The 25,755-nt window shown below is 47.2% G+C and overlaps 1 protein-coding gene across 6 annotated transcripts in view; it reads right to left on the reverse strand.

The window, feature by feature from the left end:
• LOC120021677 (sodium/calcium exchanger 1-like) overlaps positions 1-25,755 on the reverse strand; it is a 45,572-nt gene that overhangs the window by 5,633 nt on the left and 14,184 nt on the right. For 3 of the 6 annotated variants that reach the window (XM_038965501.1, XM_038965507.1, XM_038965506.1), the window contains exon 3: positions 239-345. In XM_038965501.1, coding sequence (XP_038821429.1) covers positions 239-345 — 107 coding nt within the window. Of the gene's footprint in view, positions 1-234; positions 346-25,755 lie in introns of all 6 variants that reach the window. The other 3 variants (XM_038965505.1, XM_038965504.1, XM_038965503.1) reach the window with 2 other exon arrangements.

Consider the following 25,755-nt stretch of genomic DNA (forward strand, 5'->3'; position numbering starts at 1 on the left):
AAGGATGTCATGTGTTGTAATTCTATGTGCCGCAACCTCATCACTTACAACATGGATCTGCCAGGGGCAACAACAAAAAACTACAGCACTTCCAGAATTACCATTCCATCCTTCATATACAGATGTTGTGTATAACTGATCTGTGAAATACAACATTTAAGACTGTTAAATCTGACAGCGATAACATGAGGCTGCTACAGTAAATGGCAGCTTTGCACCCGCAGGGCTCTGCACTGACCATGTTTCCGTCCAATCTCCAGCAGCACAGGCTCCCCCAGCTGGATGATGAAGGTCTTGTTCTTCTCATACTCCTCATCATCAATGACCTTCACCTCCAACAGCTTCCTGCAGATGGGGAAAAACATACATGTTGGGTCAGAGACATAGAACCAGATAGCTCTTTAGAAGGATACAGAGACAAAGAGAGAAGCTCTTCAGAAGGAGAGAGAGATTGGGACAGAGAAGAGAGAAGCTCTTCAGAAGGAGAGAGAGATGGGGACAGAGAAGAGAGAAGCTCTTCAGAAGGAGAGAGAGATGGGGACAGAGAAGAGAGAAGCTCTTCAGAAGTAGAGAGTGATGGGGACAGAGAAGAGAGAAGCTCTTCAGAAGAAGAGAGAGATTGGGACAGAGAAGAGAGAAGCTCTTCAGAAGGAGAGAGAGATGGGGACAGAGAAGAGAGAAGCTCTTCAGAAGGAGAGAGAGATGGGGACAGAGAAGAGAGAAGCTCTTCAGAAGGAGAGAGAGATGGGGACAGAGAAGAGAGAAGCTCTTCAGAAGGAGAGAGCGATGGGGACAGAGAAGAGAGAAGCTCTTCAAAAGGAGAGAGAGATGGGACAGAGAAGAGAGAAGCTCTTCAGAAGGAGAGAGAGATGGGGACAGAGAAGAGAGAAGCTCTTCAGAAGGAGAGAGAGATGGGACAGAGAAGAGAGAAGCTCTTCAGAAGGAGAGAGAGATGGGGACAGAGAAGGGTGAAGAGACAGAGGTGAGGATAAGGGGTGATGAATATCAGCATGGAAAGATGGAGAGAAACCAGCTTGCTATCTCTTTTTATTTTCTTCCATTGGCTGGATGAGAAAGTGAGAGTGATAGAAAGAGGAAGGCAGGGTGGGAGGCACAGAGCGCAGGTAATTAGGGTTCATGAATAATGAAGAAAGGCACTAAGGCAGGCAGGGACAGAGACATTTCTGGGAACAAACAATTAAGCGGTTAAGCCATATACATTACGGCCACGATGCACACATGCACTCACGCACGCACGCACGCACGCACGCACGCACGCACGCACGCACGCACGCACGCACGCACGCACGCACGCACGCACGCACGCACGCACGCACGCACACACACAGCCCCTAATTTCCTCCAACCTTATCACTAGATACCTTTTTAATTCATGTGTCGTGTCTATGAGTTATCACTTAAATGTAATTCACTATCTTATTGTCCTTTGCATCTTGCCCTGCAACCCAAATTTTCTGCTTAAGCCCTCACAGAGTAAGGAAATCTTCTTTATTGGATGGCACAGTGTTGATCACATGATTTCTCCATACGCCTCACCACATCTCTCTGTCCTCTTGACTAGATTCCAGTGACCCAGAAAGCCTGTCCAAGTGGTGCCTCATATCAGTGTAAATGTGTCTAAAGCAGCCTTGTCGTTCGATGGACTATTCCCATGGGTGGCTGAACTCTAAGCTCCACAGCAGCCGAGCCAAACTTCCGAGCCAAACAGACAGCGGTGGACAGCTATCAGATAGGCCTATGTTCAGACTGCAGGGCTGTCTCCAGCAGATGGGCCAAGCCAGACAGTGTACAGATAAGAATAGTCCCGGATCCATCGTGCTCCTATGCCCAGCAGACCTCTGCCTCACACAAACAGACACCCTCTGGCAGACAGGCTCTGGTACACACAGATGAGTGGAGAGGTCCCAGGTGTCAACTCCCCCTTTCTACACATTCCCCACGCAGACTGACGGGCCGTCCCGGAAGACAGGAAGAGGTGCACACGGACTGATGGAGACGGATGATGGCAACAGGAGGAAGGAGGAGGAAACGCGAGCAAGCAGGAAAACTGCATTTGTGCATTTATCTCTTTCAGCACGAGGCCTTAATTCCACACTGTGGCTTTCAGGTATTGAATGGCACTGTTACTCACTGGAGCAAAACCTCAAAACAAACACACATCACACACACACACACACACACAGTAAGTAGGCCTAAAATAACCACTCCACACAGATACAAATTGACTTACTCCCCTGGGTACACCCCAACAGCACGCTTGCGTCGAGCAGTGCAGTGAATGAAATACCAAGTATGAGACTTTGCATAGTGTTTAAAACTTCTTATGGCTGAGATCCCGGTAACGGGATCGATATGACAACAGCCAGTGAAAGTGCAGGGCGCCAAATTCAAACAACAGAAATCTCATAATTAAAGTTCCTCAAACATACATGTGTCTTATATCATTTTAAAGGTAATCTTGTTGTTAATCCCACCAAAGTGTCCGATTTCAAATATGCTTTTCAGCGAAAGCACCACAAACGATTATGTTAGGTCACCACCAAACCACAATAAGCACAGACATTTTTCCAGCGAAGGATAGCAGTCACAAAAAGCAGAAATAGAGATAAAATTAATCACTAACCTTTGATGATCTTCATCAGATGACACTCATAGGACTTCATGTTACACAATACATGCATGTTTTGTTTGATCAAGTTCATATTTATATCAAAAAATCTGAGTTTACATTGGCGCGTTACATTCACTAGTTCCAAAAACATCAAGTGATTTTGCATAGCCACATCGTTTCAACAGAAATACTCATCATAAATGTAGATGATAATACAAGTTATACATATGGAATTATAGATATACCTCTCCTTAATGCAACCGCTGTGTCAGATTTCAAAAAAACTTTACGGAAAAAGCTAACCATGCAATAATCTGAGACGGCGCTCAGAACAATAGCCAAATTAGCCGCCATGTTGGAGTCAACAGAAACCAGAAAATACATGATAAATGTTTCCTTACCTTTGATGAACTTCATCAGAATGCAGTCCTAGGAATCCCAGGTCCACAATAAATGCTTGATTTGTTCGATAATGTCCGTTATTTATGTCCAATTAGCTACTTTGGTTAGCGCGTTTGGTAAACAATTCCAAAGTCACAAAGCGCGTCCACTATAACGTGACGAAATGTCCAAAAGTTCCGTAACAGTCAGTAGAAACATGTCAAACTATGTATTGAATCAGTCTTAAGAATGTTGTTAACATACATCTTGAATAACGTTCCAACCGGAGAATTACATTGACTTCAGTTGAGCTATGGAACGGAGCTGCCTCCCACGTGAACGCGCATGGTCAAAGCGTGGTCACCTCATGGCTTTGGTTACTCATTCCTGTCTCCTTCGGCCCCCCTTCACAGCAGAGTCATTAGACAAAGTTCTATTGACTGTTGACATCTAGTCGAAGCCGTAGGAAGTGAAAACTCATCCATATCTTGCTGTAATTTCAATGAGAGCTTGGTTGAAAAACTACCAGCCTCAGAAAAATTCCAAACAGGAAGTGGAACTTCTCAGGTTTTTGCCTGCCATATGAGTTCTGTTATACTCACAGACATAATTCAAACAGTTTTAGAAACTTCAGAGTGTTTTATATCCAATACTAATAATAATATGCATATATTAGCAACTATGACTGAGGAGCAGGCCGTTTACTCTGGGCACCTCTGTGCACCTTTCATCCAAGCTACTCAATACTGCCCCTGCAGCCATAAGAAGTTTAACGAACCTACTCACATCTGACATGTTTTGAATGTTGATAGCTACATAATATTGTTCCATTAACTGGGAGTGTGAAATATATGTTGATTTGAATTTTAATGTGCATGCAGATAGTATCCCAGGCTAGACTGTGTGAAAAGTGCAGCCACAGATTGAATTATGTTCTATTTCTTCAGCAGAGACGCTATTTGTTTTTATACAACTAAAAGTACATTTATGTTGATTTAGAGTCTGGCCTCTTCCCAGATCTGTATGCCTGCGATAAATCAACCAATAAGAGAACAAACTCTCTCATTGCATTTGAATGCAGCAGTCATGATTAAGGTACAGTACCAGTCAAAAGTTTGGACACACCTACTCACACCTACACCTACACACCTACTCACCTACTCAAGGGTTTTTCTATATTTTTTACTATTTTCTACATTGTAGAACAATAGCGAAGATATCAAAACTATGAAATAACATATACTGTATGGAATCATGTAGTAACCAAAAAAGTGTTAAACAAATCAAAATATATTTTATATTTGAGATTCTTTAAAGTAGCCACCCTTTGCCTTGAGGACAATTTTGCACACTCTTGGCATTTTCTCAACCAGATTCATGAGGTAGTCACTTCCCACATATGCTGAGCACTTGTTGGCTGCTTTTCCTTCACTCTGCGGTCCAACTCATCCCAAACCATATCAATTGGGTTGAGGTCGGGTGATTGTGAGGGCCAGGTCATCTAATGCAGCACTCCATCACTCTCCTTCTTGGTCAAATAGCTCTTACACAGCCTGGAGGTGTGTTTTGGGTCATTGTCCTGTTGAAAAACAAATTATTCTAAATAAATCACTGACAGTGTCACCAGCAAAGCACCCCCACACCATCACACCTCCTCCTCCATGCTTCATGGTGGGAAATACACATGCGGAGATCATCCATTCACCTAATCTGCGTCTCACAAAGAAATGAAAAATCTCAAATTTGGACTCACCAGACCAAAGGACAGATTTCCACCGGTCCAATGTCAATTGCTCATGTTTCTTGGCCCAAGCAAGTCTCTTCTTATTATTGGTGTCCTTTAGTCGTGGTTTCTTTGCATCAATTCGACCATGAAGGCCTGATTCACACAGTTTCCTCTGAACAGTTGATGTCTGTTCCTTTAACTCTGTGAGGCATTTATTTGGGCTGCAATCTGAGGTGCAGTTAAATGCTGATTTCTGAGGCTGGTAACTCTAATGAACTTATCCTCTGCAGCAGAGGAAACTCTGGGTCTTCCATTCCTGTGGCGGTCCTCATAAGAGCCAGTTTCATCATAGCGCTTGATGGTTTTTGTGACTGCTCTTGAAGAAACTTTAAATGTTCTTGAATTTTTCCGTATTGACTGACCTTCATGTCTTAAAGTAATGATGGACTGTTGTTTCTCTATGCTTATTTGAGCTGTTTTTGCCATAATATGGACTTGGTCTTTTACCAATTAGGGCTATATTCTGTATACCAACCCTACCTTTTCACAACACAAGTGATTGGTTCAAGAAGGAAAGAAATTCCAGAAATGTACTTTTAACAAGGCACACCTGTTAATTGAAATGCATTCCAGGTGACTACCTCATGAAGCTGGTTGAGCGAATGCCAATAGTGTGTCATCAAGGCAAAGGGTGGCTACTTTGAAGAATCTCAAATATGAAATATATTTTGATTTGTTTAACACTTTTTTGGTTACTACATGATTTCATGTGTTATTTCATAGTTTCAATGTCTTCACTATTTTTCTACAATGTAGAAAGTGAAAATAAAGAAAAACCCTTGAATGAGTAGGTGTGTCCAAACTTTTGACTGGTACTGTAGTTACAAGATAATGTGACGAATAAACAGAAATGCACTACTCAGAATATTAAAACACCAGAGCAATAAGGCAGGCATTTTCCAAATGTCCAATACATTACAGATGAGTGTGTGGGTGGGTGGGGGCCCTGAATTGCCTGGAGCCCTCCAGCTTTGCGTGGGTTACAGTGTGCCTCTGGTACACCAATATATGGGAGGGGAACACTGAAAATGAATTACAGACTGACCAGGATGCCTTTCTCTCTGGTGAGAGAACATGGACAGATAAAACATAAGGCAAAACATAAATGAGTTAAGTTATATTGCCTACAGTCCCACAGGTGAGTGTGCAGAATATTAACGTCAACACTAACACATTAGCGCTGTCAAATTATGGTTTTGCACATGCAGCTGTGGGTGCGGTGTATGAAACACAAATTCATGGGGTTGGCATGGCAACAGGTAGCAATAGTGTATGTTCTGTTAAAAAGTCATGGTCTTCGGCAAGATATCTGTAGTCAGAGCGTGGAAGAGGAAGCAGGAGAGACTAGTAAAAGAAAAAAAGACCTCTCGTATTTCGCTCTCTATTTTTCTGTTGTAATCCATCTCATATATTTTAATTGGTATATGAGACAAGTGCTTCAATTTCAATTTCACTGCACAAGTACAGTGAAATGCCTTTTTTGCAAGCTCTAAACCCAACAATGCAGTAATCAGTGTCAATATAGTTAAACATAACATAAGGTAGAACAAAAATAAGAAATAACAAGAACACAAGAAGTAAGTAAGCTACAGTAAATACAGGGCCAGTTCCAAAACAATATTATGGCTATTAATACCAGTCTATGGCTTGGGTAGCTGGAGTCTAACGATTCTCCAGGCATTCCTTTCACACCGCCTGATATAGAGGTCCTGGATGGCAGGGAGCTCGGCCCCAGTGATGTACTGGGCTGTTGCCATACCAAGCAGTGATGCAGCCAGTCAAAATGCTCTCAATGTTTAAGCTGTATAACTCTTTGAGGATTTGAGTATGGCATGCTAAATCTTTTCAACCTCCTTAGTGATTTGGACACCGAGGAACTTGAAGTTCTTGACCTGCTCCACTCCACTGCTCCTATGTGGACGGGGGCGCGCTTGCCCCCTGTTTCCTGTAGCCCAGTGGCCACCAGCAAGTCAATCGTGAACCTAGTTGATCACCAAACATTTCTGGTGAAAGCCAACAAAGTTTTGCGCTCCATTTTTTATTGGTGTTGCGCTGCTGGTGTTAGGTGCACTTCATTTAGAAGCCCTGTGCACCGTGTAGGCAGTGTTACCATTTTGAACCATTTGATTTGTCTGAAAAGACTCTGCCTACCTGGTAGACCCTGTGGCTAAATTGTGTGCACCTACTGCTCTGTCCAATCGGATAGCTCAAATCATGGTGCCTGCAGCTTCCACGATGAGTAACTTTTAAAACCATGACTAGAGAGAGACTGTCAATGAATACAGCAAAGAGCTGCTGTTATTATGAAGCACTGTCAACACTGTTTTAATTCAACACTACTACAAAACATAAAACGCGCTTCTCCCTACTTCCACTCGCGCTACAGCTGCAATGAATGAGTAGCCTAGTGTATCGATAGCCCTGTGTTTTTATTATTATTAGCAGCTCGTCGTGTCTATTTTAATATCAAGGAATATTTCACTTTCTCTGGTAATAGGAACAACATGAATTTATGCATGAGGCAGATGCGGTGCGACTCGAGTTTCGCCATCAGGTGGAAGACTGTGTCCCCTCTCTCTGGTCAGTCTCACCGGATGAAAGGAAGGAGAGAGCAGGGACTGTGAGAAGCGGACCCTCTGCTGCTCTCTCCCTCCCTCCGCTGAGACTAATGCCTTGTTCAAAACAACTGGGAACTCTGAAATCTCTGACTTCCGACTTCAGTGCATTCAAGACAACTGGGAATTCGGAAATAAATGAGATCCGACTGTGAAAAATTGTTTTAAACTGTCATCCAACTCGGAATTCCAAGTCGGCATCTTTTTAGAGCTCCGACCTGAAGATCACTGACGTCATGACTTGACCATGTCTTGAAAGCACCATGACCATCAAATGCAGGTACCATCAGTCCAGTAAAATAAAAAAGCAAATTATTTGCAAATTATTTCAATTTATGCTCAGCTGTGCCTTGCAAGTGCTACACCAACTGATCTATTTTGTAATCAAAGGTTGAGTTTGGAAATATAATATGGTCTGATAAGAACAATATTGGTATGCCAAGGATATAGCCAATCTGCTGTGATAATGTATTAAGCCTACTGCACAAACCTCATTCCTGCAGAACTGTTTTTATTAGGTTAATGTAAAATAAATGTAAGTCATGTTTAAAAAAATCTGAGCAGTAGATCTCTGCTTGCTTTTTGTCTGCGAAAGTGATCTTGACTCAGAAAAGGTTGGTGACCACTGCTGTAGTCCATGATCAGCTCCTTGGTCTTACTGACGTTGACGGAGAGGTTGTCGTCCTGGGCACCACACTGCCAGGCCACTAGTCTCATCGTCGCCGGTGATCAGGCCTACCACCGTTGCATCATCAGCAAACTTGATGATGGTGTTGGAGTAGTGCGTGGCCATGCAGTCGTGGGTGCCTGGGACTGAACACCTCCCTCTGCAACTGGATCCTGGACTTCCTGATGAGCCACCTCCAGGTGGTGACACATCTGCCACGCTGACCTTCAACACGGGGGTCCCTCAGTATTGCGTGCTCAGTCCCCTCCTGTACACCCTGTTCACCCACCACTGCTTGGCCGCACACGACTTCAACACCATCATTAAGTTTTCCCGACAACACGATGGTGGTAGGCCTGATCATCAGTGGTTAATTTGTAAATCTGGAGGTGCCGGAACAAAAAGTGAGCCGAGGGGGGGGTGACCTGGGGAGTTCTGAGGTACCAAAACACATGAGAGAAAAAAACTTTTGAATAAACATTGCATGTATATCATCGCATTTGCGTAGTGACATAGAGCAGTAGAGTAGAGGCGCTTACAGAAGTTGCAGATAAAAAAAATTGTAGCCTAGGGTCCGGGAAAAATGTGGCCTTTTATAAACGCATTTCATGCAATTCTACATAATTTTGCATGACTGGAGACTTTGGCAGAATATTTTTTAATACCGCATTAATGATCGAAATGGCAGGCTACTTTGACACTGACAAACTGATAAAAAACAACCTTGTCTTGAATCCATCAATAGCCTAGGCCAGGTGTGTGGAGACATATTGTAGACTACAATATGAGGAGGAAATTATAGTCCTAAAAATATGTTTCAGTTTCACTGACTCACCCAGTGATGCACAACTCACTCGCTAGTGATGGCCGCTGGCTCCTGCCAAAAGCCTCTCTCTCTCTCTCTCTCTCTCTCTCTCTTGTAAAACAAAATTTGGAAGTTGATCAAATATTTTGGTAGCCTACAGCATAGTTGTCTCTTCTCAGCAGGAGCCATTTGCGTCCCAACCTGTGTTTTCCCTTGATTTTATTTTAAATATTGCGAAAGGCCTGTTTTGCCTGTGTGCTGTTCTTTCATCGGCAGATTTGCGGCACGTTCCCGACTGTAGGCTATTCCTTGTTATTGGGCTACAATCCACAGCTAGGCTTTTTTTAAAGAAGCTATTGATCCTCTGTGGATAAATTATGGGCCTTCATATGGTGTAGTAGGCTATTCTGAATTATTTCATTTATTTCTGAACATACAGCAATAATTCTATAAATATGGCAAATGTATTTCAATTCATCAGGGGTGCTGCAGTTCCTTCAGAACCCTTCGCGAGGCTATTGATTCTATAAGGAAATTTATGATGAAGTGCAACGCTGGAGAGATGAGAGTTGCAGGCTCATGTCTATCAGAGCAGAGAGATGGAGAGAGATCATAGAAAGTGAATTTCATTCTAGTTACAGTATGTGAGAGATACTGGCACGTTCTCACACAGCCACGGCCACGCGTTGGTCTCAAACATAGGTTACAATGTTGGCAAACGATAAACCCGGGCCGGCTCAAACCAAATCAATGTTAGGCCCGGGCTGAAAATCAAGTTTTTCACATACATTTGTTTTGGAGTGGCAGGAGAATTAACGAAGATGCAAGTTGAATGAACTTTGATTGCTTTAATTATAATTTTCCATGTCACGAGGGGTACCTGATCTGGCCAAATAGGTTCCGGAACAAAACACTCCAAAACGGAGAGGTGCCGGATAGTGTTCCGGCAGTATCCAGCTCAAATGAAGCACTGCTGATCACCGACGACAATGAGACAGCCTATAGGGAGGAGGTCAAAGACCTGGCAGTGTTGTGCCAAGACAACAACCTCAAAGTCAGCAAGACAAAGGAGCTTATCACGGATTACAGGAAAAAGAGAGCCGAACACGCCCCCATTCACATCGACAGGGCTGCAGTGGAGCGGGTCGAGAGCTTCAAGTTCCTCGGTGTCCACATCACTAAGGACCTATCATGGTCCAAACACACCAACACAGTTGTGAAGAGTGCATGACAATGCCTCTTCCCCCTCAGGCAACTGCTCGGCATCTGACCGCAAGGCGCTATAGAGGGTAGTCCGTATGGTCCAGTACATCACTGGGGCCGAACTACCTGCCATCCAGGACCTCTATACCAGGCGGTGTCAGGGCAGGCCCTAAAAATGGTCAAATACGCCAGCCACTCAAGTCATAGATTGTTCTCTCTGCTACCGCACGGCAAGCCGTACTGGAGTACCAGGTCTGGGACCAAAAGGCTCCTGAACAGCTTCTACCCTCAAGCCGTTAGACTGCTGAACAGTTATTAACATTGACCCCTTTTGTTATTTATTTTTTATCTTTATTGTATCTCTTGCACCGGCTTGATGCACACTCAGTAGACTCTACCCACACACTGACAGTCCAACACACACGCTCACACACACAAATGCATATTGGCACCACACACACACACACACACATACACTCACACACACACACTCACACACTTTCACACTCTTCACACTCGCTGCTGCTACTCTGTTAATTATACAGTGCATTCGGAAAGTATTCAGACCCCTTGACTTTTTCCACATTTTGTTAGTTACAGCCTTATTATAAAATTGATTATATTGTTATTTCCCTCATCAATCTACACACAATACCCCATAATCACAAAGCAAAAACAGGTTTTTAGACGTTTTTGCAAATGTATTAAAAACAGATCACTGCTGGGTCTTCCTTTGTAATCTGTAATGGACTGGAGCCCCTGACACATGTGGCACCATGTTAAAGACTGATGACAAACAGCAACCATTTTGGTGTGAGACAGATCAAAAAGGAGCATCTTTTTTTTTTTTTTTTTTTTTTTACAGTTAACTGAAGTTGGCTTGCTAACTAGCAAGTGACAAGAATGTTATCCAGCCTGCATAGCAACCATTTTGTTTATAACGGACAACGAGTCCTTTTGCATAGCAACTATGCAAAAATAATTAGCGTCTTGGTCACATCTGTAGCAAGATGGCCAAAATAACTAACAACGAGATTTTTGTCCGGACTACATCTTCTGGTGGAAGAATGAAATTGTATGAATTTACTTATCAAAGTAAGGTTAATGAAAATATGTAATTCATTGTTATTTTAATATGTTGGTAACAGTTTGTTTGATGAATTATTGTCTCATCAAACCAGAGCCATTGTGTCTGTGGATTTGTGTCCCTGAGGAATGGTTGTGAGTGACGAGCTGCAGTATGGGTTCACCTGCAGCCCACGGCATCTGAATCCCTTTCTCAATGTGCTTCTGGATGGCTGATGAAAAGGAGCTCCAGAATCCCAGAGGAGTGATGATTAGAGAGAACAAAAGGAAAGCTGGCCCCCTTTTCCTGTACGTAGGTACAAGTACTCTGGTGAGTCTGACTGGGAACCCTCTGAGTCCCATTACCCAAACTCCTTTTATGTGAGCTTGCTGTGGGGAGACCAGTCTAAGTCTCTCCAGGTGCTTACTGACTCTGGGGCAGTTGAGAGTTTCATGGACGCTACCCTGGTATCAGAACTCAGTATCCCTACTCAACTCCTCTCTGTTCCCATGGATGCCAGGGCACTAGACGGCCGCTCCATTGGTAGAGTCACACACAGCACAGTTCTCATTAATATGCGGGTATCTGGAAATCACAGTGAGTCAATTCAGCTCCTCATTGAGTCCACTCACATACCTGTTGTTTTGGGTTTTTCTTGGCTCCAGAAGCACAACCCACATATTGACTGTACTACGGGTCCCATCCTGGGTTGGAGCTCGTTCTTCCATTCACACTGCCTAAAGGCGGCACAGCCTTCTCCGAAACGTCTGCCTCCAGGGTTAAGTACGGTCTCGGATCTCTCTGCCGTGCCCGCAGAGTATCATGACCTCCTGGAGGTTTTTCAGCAAGGCTCGTGCCAACTCCCTTCCTCCACATCATCCTTACGATTGTGCTATTGACCTCCTTCCGGGCACCACACTGCCTCGAGACCGGCTATATTCTCTGTCTGCTCCGGACACCAAGGCCATGGAGGAGTACATCGAGGACTCACTGGCTGTTGGGAGCATTCACCCTCCGGCCTCTCCTGCCAGCGCAGGATTCTTCTTTGTGGGGAAGAAGGACAAGACCCTGCGTCCATGTATTGATTAACGGGGCCTCAATGACATTACGATTAAAAATCGGTACCCTCTACCACTCCTCTCTTCAGCTTTTGAACCTCTCCAGGGGGCTACTATCTTTTCCAAACTGGACCTTCGAAATGCTTACCACCTTGTGCGGATAAGCGAAGGAGATGAGTGGAAGACAGCTTTCAACAATGCCAGTGGACACTATGAGTACCTGGTTATGCCGTTTGGACTCAACAATGCGCCCGCTGTCTTCCAGGCCCTGGTCAACGATGTGCTCCGGGACATCTTGAATTGTTTTGTTTTTGTCTACCTCGACAACATCCTGGTTTTCTCTCATTCTGCCCAGGAACACATTCTCCATGTTCGACAGGTCCTTCAGCGCCTCCTGGAGAATCAGTTGTTTGTAAAGGCTGAGAAGTGTGAGTTCCATTGCTCCACTATCTCCTTTCTAGGTTACATTATTGCTGACGGGAATGTTCAGATGGATCCGGAGAAGGTGAGAGCGGTGGTGGATTGGCCCCAGCCCACATCCAGGGTGCAGCTACAACGGTTTCTGGGATTTGGGGCTACAGCAACGTGGCGGCTCCCCTCTCTGCACTCACCTCTCCCAAGGTACCGTTCACATGGTCTCCAGCAGCGGACAAGGCTTTTGGGGATCTAAAGCAGAGATTTACGACTGCTCCCATCCTCATCTATCCGGACCCGACTCGTCAGTTTGTGGTTGAGGTTAATGCTTCCGACGTGGGAGTAGGGGCCGTTCTTTCCCAGCGATCCGTCCAGGAACATGTCCCATCGTCTTAACTCTGCGGAGAGAAACTATTATGTTGGGAACCGGAAACTCCTAGCTATTAAGATGGCTCTGGAGGAGTGGAGACATTGGCTGGAAGGGGCGGAACATCCATTTCTGGTATGAACGGATCATAAGAATTTAGAATACCTCCGCACTGCCAAGCACCTCAACCCAAGGCAAGCTCGTTGGGCTCTGTTATTTACCTAGTTCAATTTCACCATCTCCTACCGCCCAGGGTCAAAAAACAAGAAACCGAACGCTCTATCCCGTCTGTACAGTTCCACTGCCACTCCCTCTGAATCTGAGACCATCCTCCCTGCCTCTTGTTTGGCAGCTTCTGTTGTTTGGGGAATTGAGGCTCTGGTCCATAAGGCAAAGCATTCCCAGTCGAACCCTGGGGGAGCCAGGCTAACCGGCTGTTTGTTCCTGATTCGGTCTGGTCTCAGGTCCTGGAATCGGCTCACTCCTCCAGGCTTACCTGTCATCCTGGTACTCATCGAACCCTGGCTTTCCTCCGTCAACGCTTCTGGTTGCCCACCATGGTTCCTGATGTCTCGGCCTTCGTCGCTTCATGCATGGTGTGCGCGCAAAGCAAGACTCTGCGGCAAGCTCTGTCTGGCCTCCTACAGCCACTCCCTGTCCCTCATCGCCCCTGGGCCCATATTTCCCTGGATTTTGTCACTGGGTTTCCTCCGTTAGGTGGCAACACCATCATCTTGACGGTGGTTGACAGATTCTCCAAGGGCGCCCATTTCATCCCTCTTCCAAAGTTACCTTCAGCCAAGGAGACGGCCCAGCTTATGGTGCAGCACGTCTTCCGAATCCATGGACTCCCGGTTAACATTGTCTCGGACCAGGGTCCTCAGTTCTCATCCCATTTCTGGAAGGCGTTCTGCGCTCTTATCGGGTCATCAGCCAGCCTGTCCTCTGGGTTTCATCCCCAATCTAACGGCCAGTCGGAGTGAGCCAATCAAAATATGGAGATGGCACTCCGGTGTCTTGTTGCCAGTAACCCCACCACCTGGAGTCAGCAACTGGGCTGGGTGGAATATGCCAGGAACACTCTCCCCTGCTCGACTACTGGACTATCCCCCTTTGAATGCTCCATTGGGTATCAGCCCCCGCTCTTCCCAGAGCAAGAAGTGGAGGTCCACATACCTTCAGCCCAGCTCGTCCGCCGCTGTCGGCGTACCTGGAAAAGATCTCGGGTGGCTTTTCTCAAGACCACCTCCAGGTATCGTCGACAAGCGGACCGCCACCGGACTCTGGCTCCTCGCTATCGGGTTAGGCAGAGGGTATGGTTGTCCACTCGGGACCTACCCCTCCGGGTAGAATCCCGTAAACTTTCCCCCCGTTTCATTGGTCCTTTCCCCATTTCTAGAGTCATTAGTCCCACTGCTGTCCGTCTGCTGTTGCCCCGTACCCTCCGTGTTCACCCTACTTTTCATGTGTCCATGATTAAGCCCTTGTCTCACAGTCCTCTGTCTTCTATTTCTAGGCCCATCCCTCCCCCCGTGTCATCGATGGCCAGCCAGCATATACGGTGAGACGCCTCCTGAGGGTTCGACCACGGGGCAGGGGTTTACAGTACCTGGTTGACTGGGAGGGTTATGTCCCGGAGGAGAAGTGCTGGGTTCCTGCTAAAGACATCCTGGAACCGGCCCTCATCGCCGATTTTCACCACCGACACCCCCGGTCAGCCAGGTATGCGCCAGGTGGCGTCCCTAGAGGGGGGGATACTGTCACGCTTGATCTGTTTTACCTGTCCTTGTGATTGTCTCCACCCCCTCCAGGTGTCGCTTATTTTCCCTGTGGTATTTATTATTGTGTTTCCTGTCTCTCTGTGCCAGTTCGTCTTGTATGTTTTCAAGTCAACCAGCGTGTTTTTCCCGTGCTCCTGATTTTTCTATTCTCTTTTGCTTGTCCTCCCGGTTTTGACCCTTGCCCGTTTCGGGACTCTGTACCCGCCTGTCTGACCATTCTGCCTGCCTGCCACTCTGTACCTCCTGGACTCTGAACTGGTTTTGACCTTTTGCTTGTCCACGCCCATTATCTTGCCTAACTTTTTGGATTATAATAAATATCAAAGACTAAAACCATCTGCCTCCTGTGTCTGCATCTGGGTCTCGCCTTGTGCCCTTATACTTCTCATGAACCATTAGTCCAAATACTGTTACACCAGATTCGGTATGTAGGCCCATGATACATCTCTTAACTTAGTTTGAGAAAAGATGGTTAAGAGATGGCTGAGTTATGGATAAATCCGAAAAACTGATTTTAGGTAACAAATGTAATTAAATCCTTTGTAAATCCGCTCCACAAGGGTCTATCAACTTGGAAGCTCTGCAATCTTCTTCTCCTCTGTCATGTTGGTAACAATGATTCGGGAGACAGGCACAGGAATGCGTAATAGTTTTTTTTATTACGCCCCAAATTATGGCGTGCCGTGTAAGTGCACGGGGACGAAGACCAAACAAACATGTACACAAAACACAAGGTTGAAACCCAAACAAAAGAGCGAGGAGAACCTCAAATAAATACACACGCGCACAATGATTAAAACACGGAACGAGACCCGTAATCTGCGCAATCCACAAGGGCACAAAAGCCCAAAACACACAGCACAGGTACTCACACACACCAACAAACATTGTAACAATAAGGGCACATATATACAAATACAATCAGTGGGAATAGGGGCCAGGTGTGCGTAATGAAAGTTCCAGAGGGATCCATGACATCCTCATGAATCTTATGTCAGATTCCCTTCATATTTTGTATTTAGAGTCATTTTTTAGACTCATTTAATGGCTTTGAGAGATATATTTTTTTACTTCATTCAAATTAGTCCACACTGTACCCATAGATGCACATTTGCAAATGCTAAAAATACTTTACAAATATTCTTCACATGAACCATAAGTCAAATTGACTACAGATTTGGTATATAGACTCAATGAATAAGTCTCTAATGAATTTGTGTCACGGCATTCAAGAGAAGAAGATAAGGACCAAGGTGCAGCGTGGTACGTGTTCATATTTCCTTTAATAGCAACCGAACACTAAATACGAAAATTACAAAAAGAATAACCGAAACAGTTCTGTCTGGTACAGATACGAAACAAAAAACAACTACCCACTAACACTGGTTGGAACAGGGTACCTAAGTATAGCTCCCAATCAGAGACAACGATAGACAGCTGCCTCTGATTGGGAACCACACCAGGCCAAACACATAGAAACACAACAACATAGAAAAAAGAACATAGACTGCCCACCCTAGTCACACCCTGGCCTAACCAAAATAGAGAATAAAAAGCCTCTCTATAGCCAGGGCGTGACAGTACCCCCCCCCCCCCCCCCCCCCCCCCACCCCAAAGGTACGGACTCCGGCCGCAAAACCTGACTCTAAAGGGGAGGGTCCGGTTGGGCCTTCTTTACGGCGGCGGCTTGGGTGCGGGACGTGGACCCTGCTCCACCTCAGTCTTGGCCCACTTAGGTGGCGCCTCTGGAGCGGGGACCCTCGCAGCGGGCCTCGGACTGAAGACCCTCGTAGAGGGCGCCACTGGACTGAGGGGCTGCGATTCTCGCAGCTCCGGAGTGAAGGGCTGCTCTGGCGGCTCCGGCGTGACGGGCGGCTAAGGCGCCTCCGGACTGACGGGCGGCTCTGGCAGCTCCGGACTGACGGGCGGCTCTGGCAGCTCCGGACTGGAGATAAAACCTGGAGGGAGGAGACGGAGAGACAGCCTGGTGCGTGGGGCTGCAACAGGACCCACCAGACTGGGGAGACCTACAGGAGGCCTGGTGCGTGGAGGAGGCACCGGATGGACCAGGCTGTGGGGGAGCACTGGAGCTCTGGTGAGCAGCCTTGACACCACTCCTCCAGGCTGGATGACCACTTTAGCCCGGACTCTCCAGAGTGCAGGCACAGGTTGAACCGGGCTGTGGGGGAGCACTGGAGATCTGGTGCATACCATTCGCACCTCTCCCTTAGGCTCAATGCCCACATTTGCCCGGCATGGGCGGAGCGCAGGCATAGGGCGAACTGCACCCTCCCAACGCCCTGGAGACACAGTACGCCGCGCCGGCGCAGGATACCCTGGACCGAAACAGCGCACCGGAGACCAAACGCGCTGCGCAGGCACAATCCGCCCTGGCTGGATGCCCACTCTCGCATGGCACTTGTGGGGGGCTGGCATATAGCACTCCGGGCTATGAGCGCGCACTGGCGACACCGTGCGCTTCATCGCATAACACGGTGTCTGACCAGTGCCACGCTGCTTCCGGTAAGCACGGGGAGTTAGCTCAGGTCTCTCGCCTGACTCCGCCAATCTCCCCGTGTGCCCCCCCAAAAACATATTTTGGGGCTGCCTCTCGTGCCTGTTGCACTGCCGTGCTAACTCCTCATAGTGTCTCCGCTCAGCCTTAGCTGCCTCCAATTCCTCCTGCGGACGGCGATACTCCCCAGCCTGTGCCCAGGGTCCCTTTCGGTCTAAAATCTCCTCCCATGTCCATGAGTCCAGATAACGCTGCTGCTCCTCACCACGCTGCTTGGTCCGTTTGTGGTGGGTAGTTCTGTCACGGCATTCAAGAGAAGAAGATGAGGACCAAGGTGCAGCGTGGTGCGTGTTCATATTTCCTTTAATAGCAACCGAACACTAAATACGAAAATTACAAAAAGAATAACCGAAACAGTTCTGTCTGGTACAGATACGAAACAAAAAACAACTACCCACAAACACTGGTTGGAACAGGCTACATAAGTATAGCTCCCAATCAGAGACAACGATAGACAGCTGCCTCTGATTGGGAACCACACCAGGCCAAACACATAGAAACACAACAACATAGAAAAAAGAACATAGACTGCCCACCCTAGTCACACCCTGGCCTAACCAAAATAGAGAATAAAAAGCCTCTCTATAGCCAGGGCATGACAATTTGAGATTCCTCGTCTCCTGTCTGACAGGTTGAGCCCTGGAGTGGGCCAACGCAGTGTGGAATGGCCCAGACTCGGCGAGGGATCACTACCCCGAGTTCACCCGCCTCTTCCGGGCCATGTTCGACCACCCACCAGAGGGCCGAGCGGCGGGTGAACGGTTGTTTCACCTGCGACAGGAGACGAGGAGCGCGCAGGACTTTGCGCTAGAGTTCCGGACCTTGGCCGCCGGGGCGAGGTGGAACGACAGGGCCTTGATGGACCACCATCGCTGTAGCCTCCGGGAGGACGTCCGCAGGGAGCTAGCTTGTCAGGACACCAGCCTCTCCCTCGGCGAACTGATGATTGACATGTCCATCCGACTGGACAACCTGCTGGCTGCCCGCGGGCGTCCAGAACGGGCCCTGTTGATTCCACCTCCAGGCCCTCCCGCTCCAATCCCTATGGAGTTAGGGGGGGCCGCATCGAGGGGAACCGGAGGAGGAGGCTCCTCCTGCACCAGGTGTGGTCGGAGAGGACACACTGCCGATCGGTGCTGGAGGAGCTCGTCTGGGAGTCGGGATGGCAGGCAGAGCACTCCTCGTTCACCCCCAGGTGAGTCAGCACCAGACTCACCCAGAGCTCCCTGTTGGCCATATGTTCTTATAAAAAAAAATTGGGTTTTTCTCCCTCTCTACAGCATAAGGCGCTAGTCGATTCAGGCGCAGCTGGGAACTTTATGGATCATGGGCTCATGTTAAGGCTAGGGATTCCCCTTAGTGTCGTTAGACCAACCTTTCCCCGTGCACTCCTTAGATAGCCAACCATTAGGGTCAGGGCTGGGCAGGGAGGCCACGGTTCCACTGAACATGGTAACACAGGGGAATCATAAGGAGCGGATTAGTCTCTTCCTTATTGATTCACCTGCGTTTCCAGTGTTGCTGGAAATTCCCTGGCTGGCTAATCACAATTTGGAGATTTCATGGAGACAGGGGGCTCTCCGAGGGTGGTCAGAGGAGTGTTCAGGCAGGTGCATAGGAGTTTCCATCGGTGCGACGACTGTGGAGAGTCCAGACCAGGTTTCCACTGTGCGCATTCCCTCTGAATATGCAGATTTGGCTATCGCCTTCTCTAAGAAGAAGGCGACCCAATTACCACCTCATCGACGAGGGGATTGCGTGATTAACCTCCTGTTAAACGCTGCACTTCCCAGGAGTCACGTGTACCCGTTGTCCCAGGAGGAGACAGTGGCTATGGAGACATACGTCACTAAATCTCTGCGACAGGGGTACATTCGGCCCTCCACGTCACCCGTCTCCTCGAGTTTCTTTTTTGTGAAGAAGAAGGAGGGATGCATTGATTATAGAGGTCTAAATTCCATCACAGTGGGGTTTAGTTACCCGCTACCTCTCATCGCCACGGCGGTGGAATCATTTCACGGGGTGCGTTTCTTCACAAAACTGGACCTTAGGAGTGCGTATAATCTGGTGCGTATCCGGGAGAGAGATGAGTGGAAGACCGCGTTTAGTACCACATCTGGCCATTATGAGTACCTTGTCATGCCGTATGGGTTGAAGAATGCTCCAGCCGTTTTCCAATCTTTCGTGGACGAGATTCTCAGAGACCTGCACGGGCAGGGGGTGGTAGTGTATATCGATGACATACTGATCTATTCTGCCACACGCGCCGCGCACGTGTCTCTGGTGCGTAAGGTACTTGGGCGACTGCTGGAGCATGACCTGTACGTCAAGGCTGAGAAATGTGTGTTCTCCAAACAAGCCGTTTCCTTCCTGGGTTATCACATTTCCACCTCTGGGGTGGTGATGGAGTGTGACCGCGTTACAGCCATGCGTAATTGGCCGACTCCGACCACGGTAAAGGAGGTGCAGCGGTGTTTAGGGTTTGCCAATTACTACCGGAGGTTTATCCGGGGTTTTGGTCAGGTGGCTGCTCCCATTACCTCACTGCTGAAGGGGGGGCCGGCGCGCTTGCGCTGGTCAGCAGAGGCGGGCAGAGCTTTCAGTTGCCTGAAGGAGCTGTTCACCGACGCTCCTGTGCTGGCTCATCCGGACCCCACTTTGGCGTTCATAGTGGAGGAGGACGCGTCCGAGGCTGGGGTGGGAGCCGTGCTATCACAGCGCTCGGGCACGCCACCAAAGCTCCGCCCCTGCGCTTTTTTTCCCGAAGAAGCTCGGTCCGGCGGAGCGGAACTATGACGTGGGGGACCGGGAGTTGTTAGCTGTAGTCAAGGCTCTGAATGTGTGGAATCATTGGCTTGAGGGGGCCAAGCACCCTTTCCTCATCTGGACTGACCATCGTAATCTCGAGTATATCCGGGCAGGGAGGAGATTGAATCCGCGTCAGGCCAGGTGGGCCATGTTCTTTACCCATTTTCGTTTTACGATTTCATATCGGCCAGGCTCCCAAAATACGACGCGCTGTCCCGCCTCTATGACATCGAGGAGCGGCCCATCGAGCCGACTCCCATTCTCCCAGCTTCATGTCTGATGGCACCGGTGGTATGGGAGGTGGACGCGGAGATCGAGCGGGCGTTACAGTTGGAACCTGCACCCCCTCAGTGTCCAGTAGGTGTTCAGTACGTGCCGCTTGGTGTCCGTGATTAGTTGATTCGATGGGCCCAATACACTACCCTATTCGGGTCATCCTGGGATCGAGAGGACAGTGTGGAGTCTTAGGGGGAGGTACTGGTGGCCCACGTTGGTAAAGGACGTGAGGTTTTATGTCTCCTCCTCTAAAATTTATCCCATAATTGGTATACACTGAGTGTACAAAACATTAAGGACACCTGCTCTTTCCATGACATAGACTGACTAGGTGAATCCAGGTGAAAGCTATGATCCCTTATTGATGTCACTTGTTAAATCCACTTCAATCAGTGTAGATGAAGGGGAGGAGACAGATTAAAGGAGGATTAAGGACTGCAACGCTGTTTTTCACACTCAACAGTTTCCCGTGTGTATTATTAAGAATGGTCCACCACCCAAAAGACATCCAGCCAACTTCACACAACTGTGGGAATCATTGAAGTCAACATGGGCCAGCATCTCTGTGGAATGCTTTCGACATAAACTCAATACATTAAATAATGACTTTAGGAATGATTACCTGCTGCATTCAGAGGTAACCAACCTACAGCACTAGACTAAACTTCACTTGCGTCATTCTTGTGGTATTGAAAGATAAGCACGGTAATACTGTAACTGATTGCACAGAAAGAAAGATAGATCAAATCAAATCAAAGTTAATTTGTCACGTGCGCCGAATACAACAGGTGTAGTAGACCTTACAGTGAAATGCTTACTTACAGGCTCTAACCAATAGTGCAAAAATGTGTTAGGTGAACAATAGGTAAGTAAAGAAATAAAACAACAGTAAAAAGACAGACTATATACAGTAGCGAGGCTACATACAGACACCGGTTAGTCAGGCTGATTGAGGTAGTATGTACATGTAGATATGGTTAAAGTGACTATGCATATATGATGAACAGAGAGTAGCAGTAGCATAAAAGAGGGGTTGGCGGGTGGTGGGTGGCGGGACGCAATGCAGATAGCCCGGTTTGCCAATGTGCGGGAGAACTGGTTGGTCGGCCCAATTGAGGTACTATGTACATGAATGTATAGTTAAACTGACTATGCATATATGATAAACAGAGAGTAGCAGCAGCGTAAAATGAGGATTTGGGGGGGCTTTGAGGGGGGCACACAATGCAAATAGTCCGGGTAGCCATTTGATTACCTGTTCGGGAGTCTTATGGCTTGGGGGTAAAAACTGTTGAGAAGCCTTTTTGTTCTAGACTTGGCACTCCGGTACCGCTTGCCATGCGGTAGTAGAGAGAACAGTCTATGACTGGGGTGGCTGGGGTCTTGGACAATATTTAGGGCCTTCCGCTGACACCGCCTGGTGTAGAGGTCATGGATGGCAGGCAGCTTAGCCCCAGTGATGTACTGGGCCGTACGCACTACACTCTGTAGTGCCTTGCGGTCAGAGGCCGAGCAATTGCCCTACCAGGCAGTGATGCAACCAGTCAGGATGCTCTCGATGTTGCAGCTGTAGAACCTTTTGAGGATCTCAGGACACATGCCAAATCCTTTTAGTTTCCTGAGGGGGAATAGGCTTTGTCGTGCCCTCTTCACGACTGTCTTGGTGTGTTTTGACCATTCTAGTTTGTTGTTGATGTGGACACCGAGGAACTTGAAGCTCTCAACTTGCTCCACTACAGCCCCGTCGATGAGAATGGGGGCGTGCTCGATCCTCCTTTTCCTGTAGTCCACAATCATCTCCTTTGTCTTGGTTACATTGAGGGATAGGTTGTTGTCCTGGCACCACATGGCCAGGTCTCTGACCTCCTCCCTATAGGCTATCTCGTCGTTGTCTGTGATCAGGCCTACCACTGTTGTGTCGTCTGCAAACTTAATGATGGTGTTGGAGTCGAGCCTGGCCATGCAGTCGTGGGTGAACAGGGAGTACAGGAGGAGACTGACCATGCACCCCTGTGGAGCTCCTGTGTTGAGGATCAGCGTGGCAGATGTGCTGCTACCTACCCTCACCACCTGGGGGCGGCCCGTCAGGAAGTCCAGGATCCAGTTGCAGAGGGAGGTGTTTAGTCCCAGGATCCTTAGCTTAGTGATGAGCTTTGAGGGTACTATGGTGTTGAGCGCTGAGCTGTAGTCAATGAATAAGTGTTCCTTTTGTCCAGGTGGGAAAGGGCAGTGTGGAGTGCAATAGAGATTGCATCATCTGTGGATCTGTTTGGGCGGTATGAAAATTGGAGTGGGTCTAGGGTTTCTGGGATAATGGTGATGATGTGAGCCATTACCAACCTTTCAAAGCACTTAATGGCTACGGACGTGAGTGCTACGGGTCTGTAGTCATTTAGGCAGGTTGCTTTTGTGTTCTTGGGCACAGGGACTATGGTGTTCTGCTTGAAACATGTTGGTATTACAGACTCAATCAGGGACATGTTGAAAATGTCAGTGAAGACACCTGCCAGTTGGTCAGCACATGCCCGGAGCACACGTCCTGGTAATCCGTCTGGCCCCGCAGCCTTGTGTATGTTGACCTGTTTAAAGGTCTTACTCACGTCGGCTACGGAGAGCGTGATCACACAGTCGTTCGGAACAGCTGATGCTCTCATGCATGCCTCAGTGTTGCTTGCCTCGAAGCGAGCATAGAAGTGATTTAGTTCGTCTGGTAGGCTCGTGTCACTGTGCAGCTTGCAGCTGTGCTTCCCTTTGTAGTCTGTAATAGTTTGCAAGCCCTGCCACATAAGACGAGTGTCGGAGCCGGTGTAGTATGATTCAATCTTAGCCTTGTATTGACGCTTTGGCTGTTTGATGGTTCGTCGCAGGGCATAGCAGGATTTCTTGTAAGCTTCCGGGTTCAAGTCCCGCACCTTGAAAGCGGCAACTCTACCCTTTAGCTTAGTGCGAATTTTGCCTGTAATCCATGGCTTCTGGTTGGGGTATGTACGTACAGTCACTGTTGGGACGACGTCCTCGATGCACTTATTGATAAAGCCAGTGACTGATGTGGTGTACTCCTCAATGCCATCGGAAGAATCCCGGAACATGTTCCAGTCTGTGATAGCAAAACAGTCCTGTAGTTTAGCATCTGCTTCATCTGACCACCTTTTTATAGACTGAGTCACTGGTGCTTCCTGCTTTAATTTTTGCTTGTAAGCAGGAATCAGAAGGATAGAGTTGTGTTCGGATTTACCAAATGGAGGGCGAGGGAGAGCTTTGTACGCGTCTCTGTGTGTGGAGTACAGGTGATCTAGAATTTTTTTCCCTCTGGTTGCACATTTAACAGAAATTTGGTAGAACTGATTTAAGATTCCCTGCATTAAAGTCTCTGGCCACTAGGAGCGCCGCCTCTGGGTGAGTGGTTTCCTGTTTGCTTATTTCCTTATACAGCTGACTGAGTGCGGTCTTAGTGCCAGCATCTGACTGTGGTGGTAAATAAACAGCCACAAAAAGTATAGTTGAAAACTCTCTAGGCAAGTAGTGTGGCCTGCAATTTATCACAATATACTCTACTTCAGGCGAGCAAAATCTAGAGACTTCCTTAGATGTCGTGCACCAGCTGTTGTTTACAAATATGCACAGACCGCCCCTCCTCGTCTTACCGGAGTGTGCAGTTCTATCTTGCCAGTGCAGCGTATATCCCGCTAGCTGAATATCCATGTCATCATTCAGCCACGATTCCGTGAAACATAGGATATTACAGTTTTTGATGTCCCGTTGGTAGGATATTCGTAATCGTACCTCGTCTAATTTATTGTCCAATGATTGCACGTTGGCGAGTAGTATTGACGGTAATGGCAGCTTTCCCAGTCGCCTTCTCCGGGTCCTGACCAGGCATCCGGCTCTTTGTCCTCTGTACCTGCGTCACTTCCTCTTGCAAATAACGGGGATGTCGGTCCTGTGGGGTGTTTGGAGAATGTCTTGTGCGTCGTCTTTGTTGTAGCAAAAATCTTTGTCTAATCCGAGGTGAGTGATCGCTGTTCTGATATCCAGAAGCTCTTTTTTGCCGTAAGATACGGTGGCAGAAACATTATGTACAAATAAGTTACAAATAATGCAAAAAAAACCACATAATAGCACAATTGGTTGGGCGCCCGTAAAACTGCTGCCATTTCTTCTGGCGCCATTTTACATGATAGAGTGCTTACTTTGTTATCTAACAGATCTTGTGTCCTTTCTGTCATCCTGTGAACACCTGTTCATTGCTGCCCGCAGCAATATTTATTACTGTTATTATTATTATTTTTTTAAATTATTATTGTTATTATTATTATTATTATTAATCTAAAGGAGCACAACTGATGCTTCTCTTGGTACTCTGTGAAATGTTCTTCTTTGTATTGCATCACCTAACTGGGCTCTTTTCAAATCAAAGCTTATATATATATTTATCTATTTCATTAATGCAGTGTTAGTGAAGCATCACATCTGGGTTTATAGTATTAATGTGGCTTTAGCATTGAAAGGTTGAGATAGTGCTGAGGCCATTCTACTGTTCTGTGGGCATGAGGCTAGTGCATTGTAGTGGCAGGGCTGGAAAACATTTTACCTTTCCAAGGAGGAGGCTGCTCTGGCACTGGGAGCGAGGAGAAAGTGTATATTAGGAGAAAGTGTATATTAGGCAATAAATTCTCATTTTTATCTCTGTACTTCTCCATTTAAAAATGAATGTAAATCTCTTGCGTAGTCCTATGAGCGGTGCTTGTTCCCAATAGGCTGTCTGTGTCAGCCATACTCAATGGCCAAGATCGATGATAAATCTCCCACTAGCTCCTCTTTTCTCTGTCCCTGTTCTCTTCCCACACTTTCTTTAGAAAGCTCTCTCCTTTTCTTTAGCGTTTATATTCTCTCCCACATTGTCTGCCCTGTTTGCCTGATGCTGACTGTAAAAGCCATACCTTTATTAAGGGTAGATGCAACTGCTTTTCTTTCAACAATTAACTGTTTCTATACACCAAAAACCATTCTAAAATGTTAGTCATACATCAGAAGCCCTGTTTTATCAATACTTTTTTATTTTTCATAGATGAAGACAGAATGATAGAGCAAGCGAGGAGCTGCTGAGGCAAAGAGGAAGAACCTCATGGAAGAGATGAGAGGAGGGATTTAGGGAACAACTCTGAAACAGAGCCACCTCATAATTACTTTGAGAGAGAGCGAGAGACCGAGGGAGAGACCGAGAGAGAGAAACCGATCTGAGGTATGACATAAGATGAAGAACGTAATTAATCTTTACCCAGTTCTCTTCCCTGGTGTAGGAATTATAACCCTCTGTAGTC

The sequence above is a fragment of the Salvelinus namaycush genome, chromosome 26 (genome assembly GCF_016432855.1).
Source record: "Salvelinus namaycush isolate Seneca chromosome 26, SaNama_1.0, whole genome shotgun sequence".
Lineage (NCBI taxonomy): Eukaryota > Metazoa > Chordata > Actinopteri > Salmoniformes > Salmonidae > Salvelinus > Salvelinus namaycush.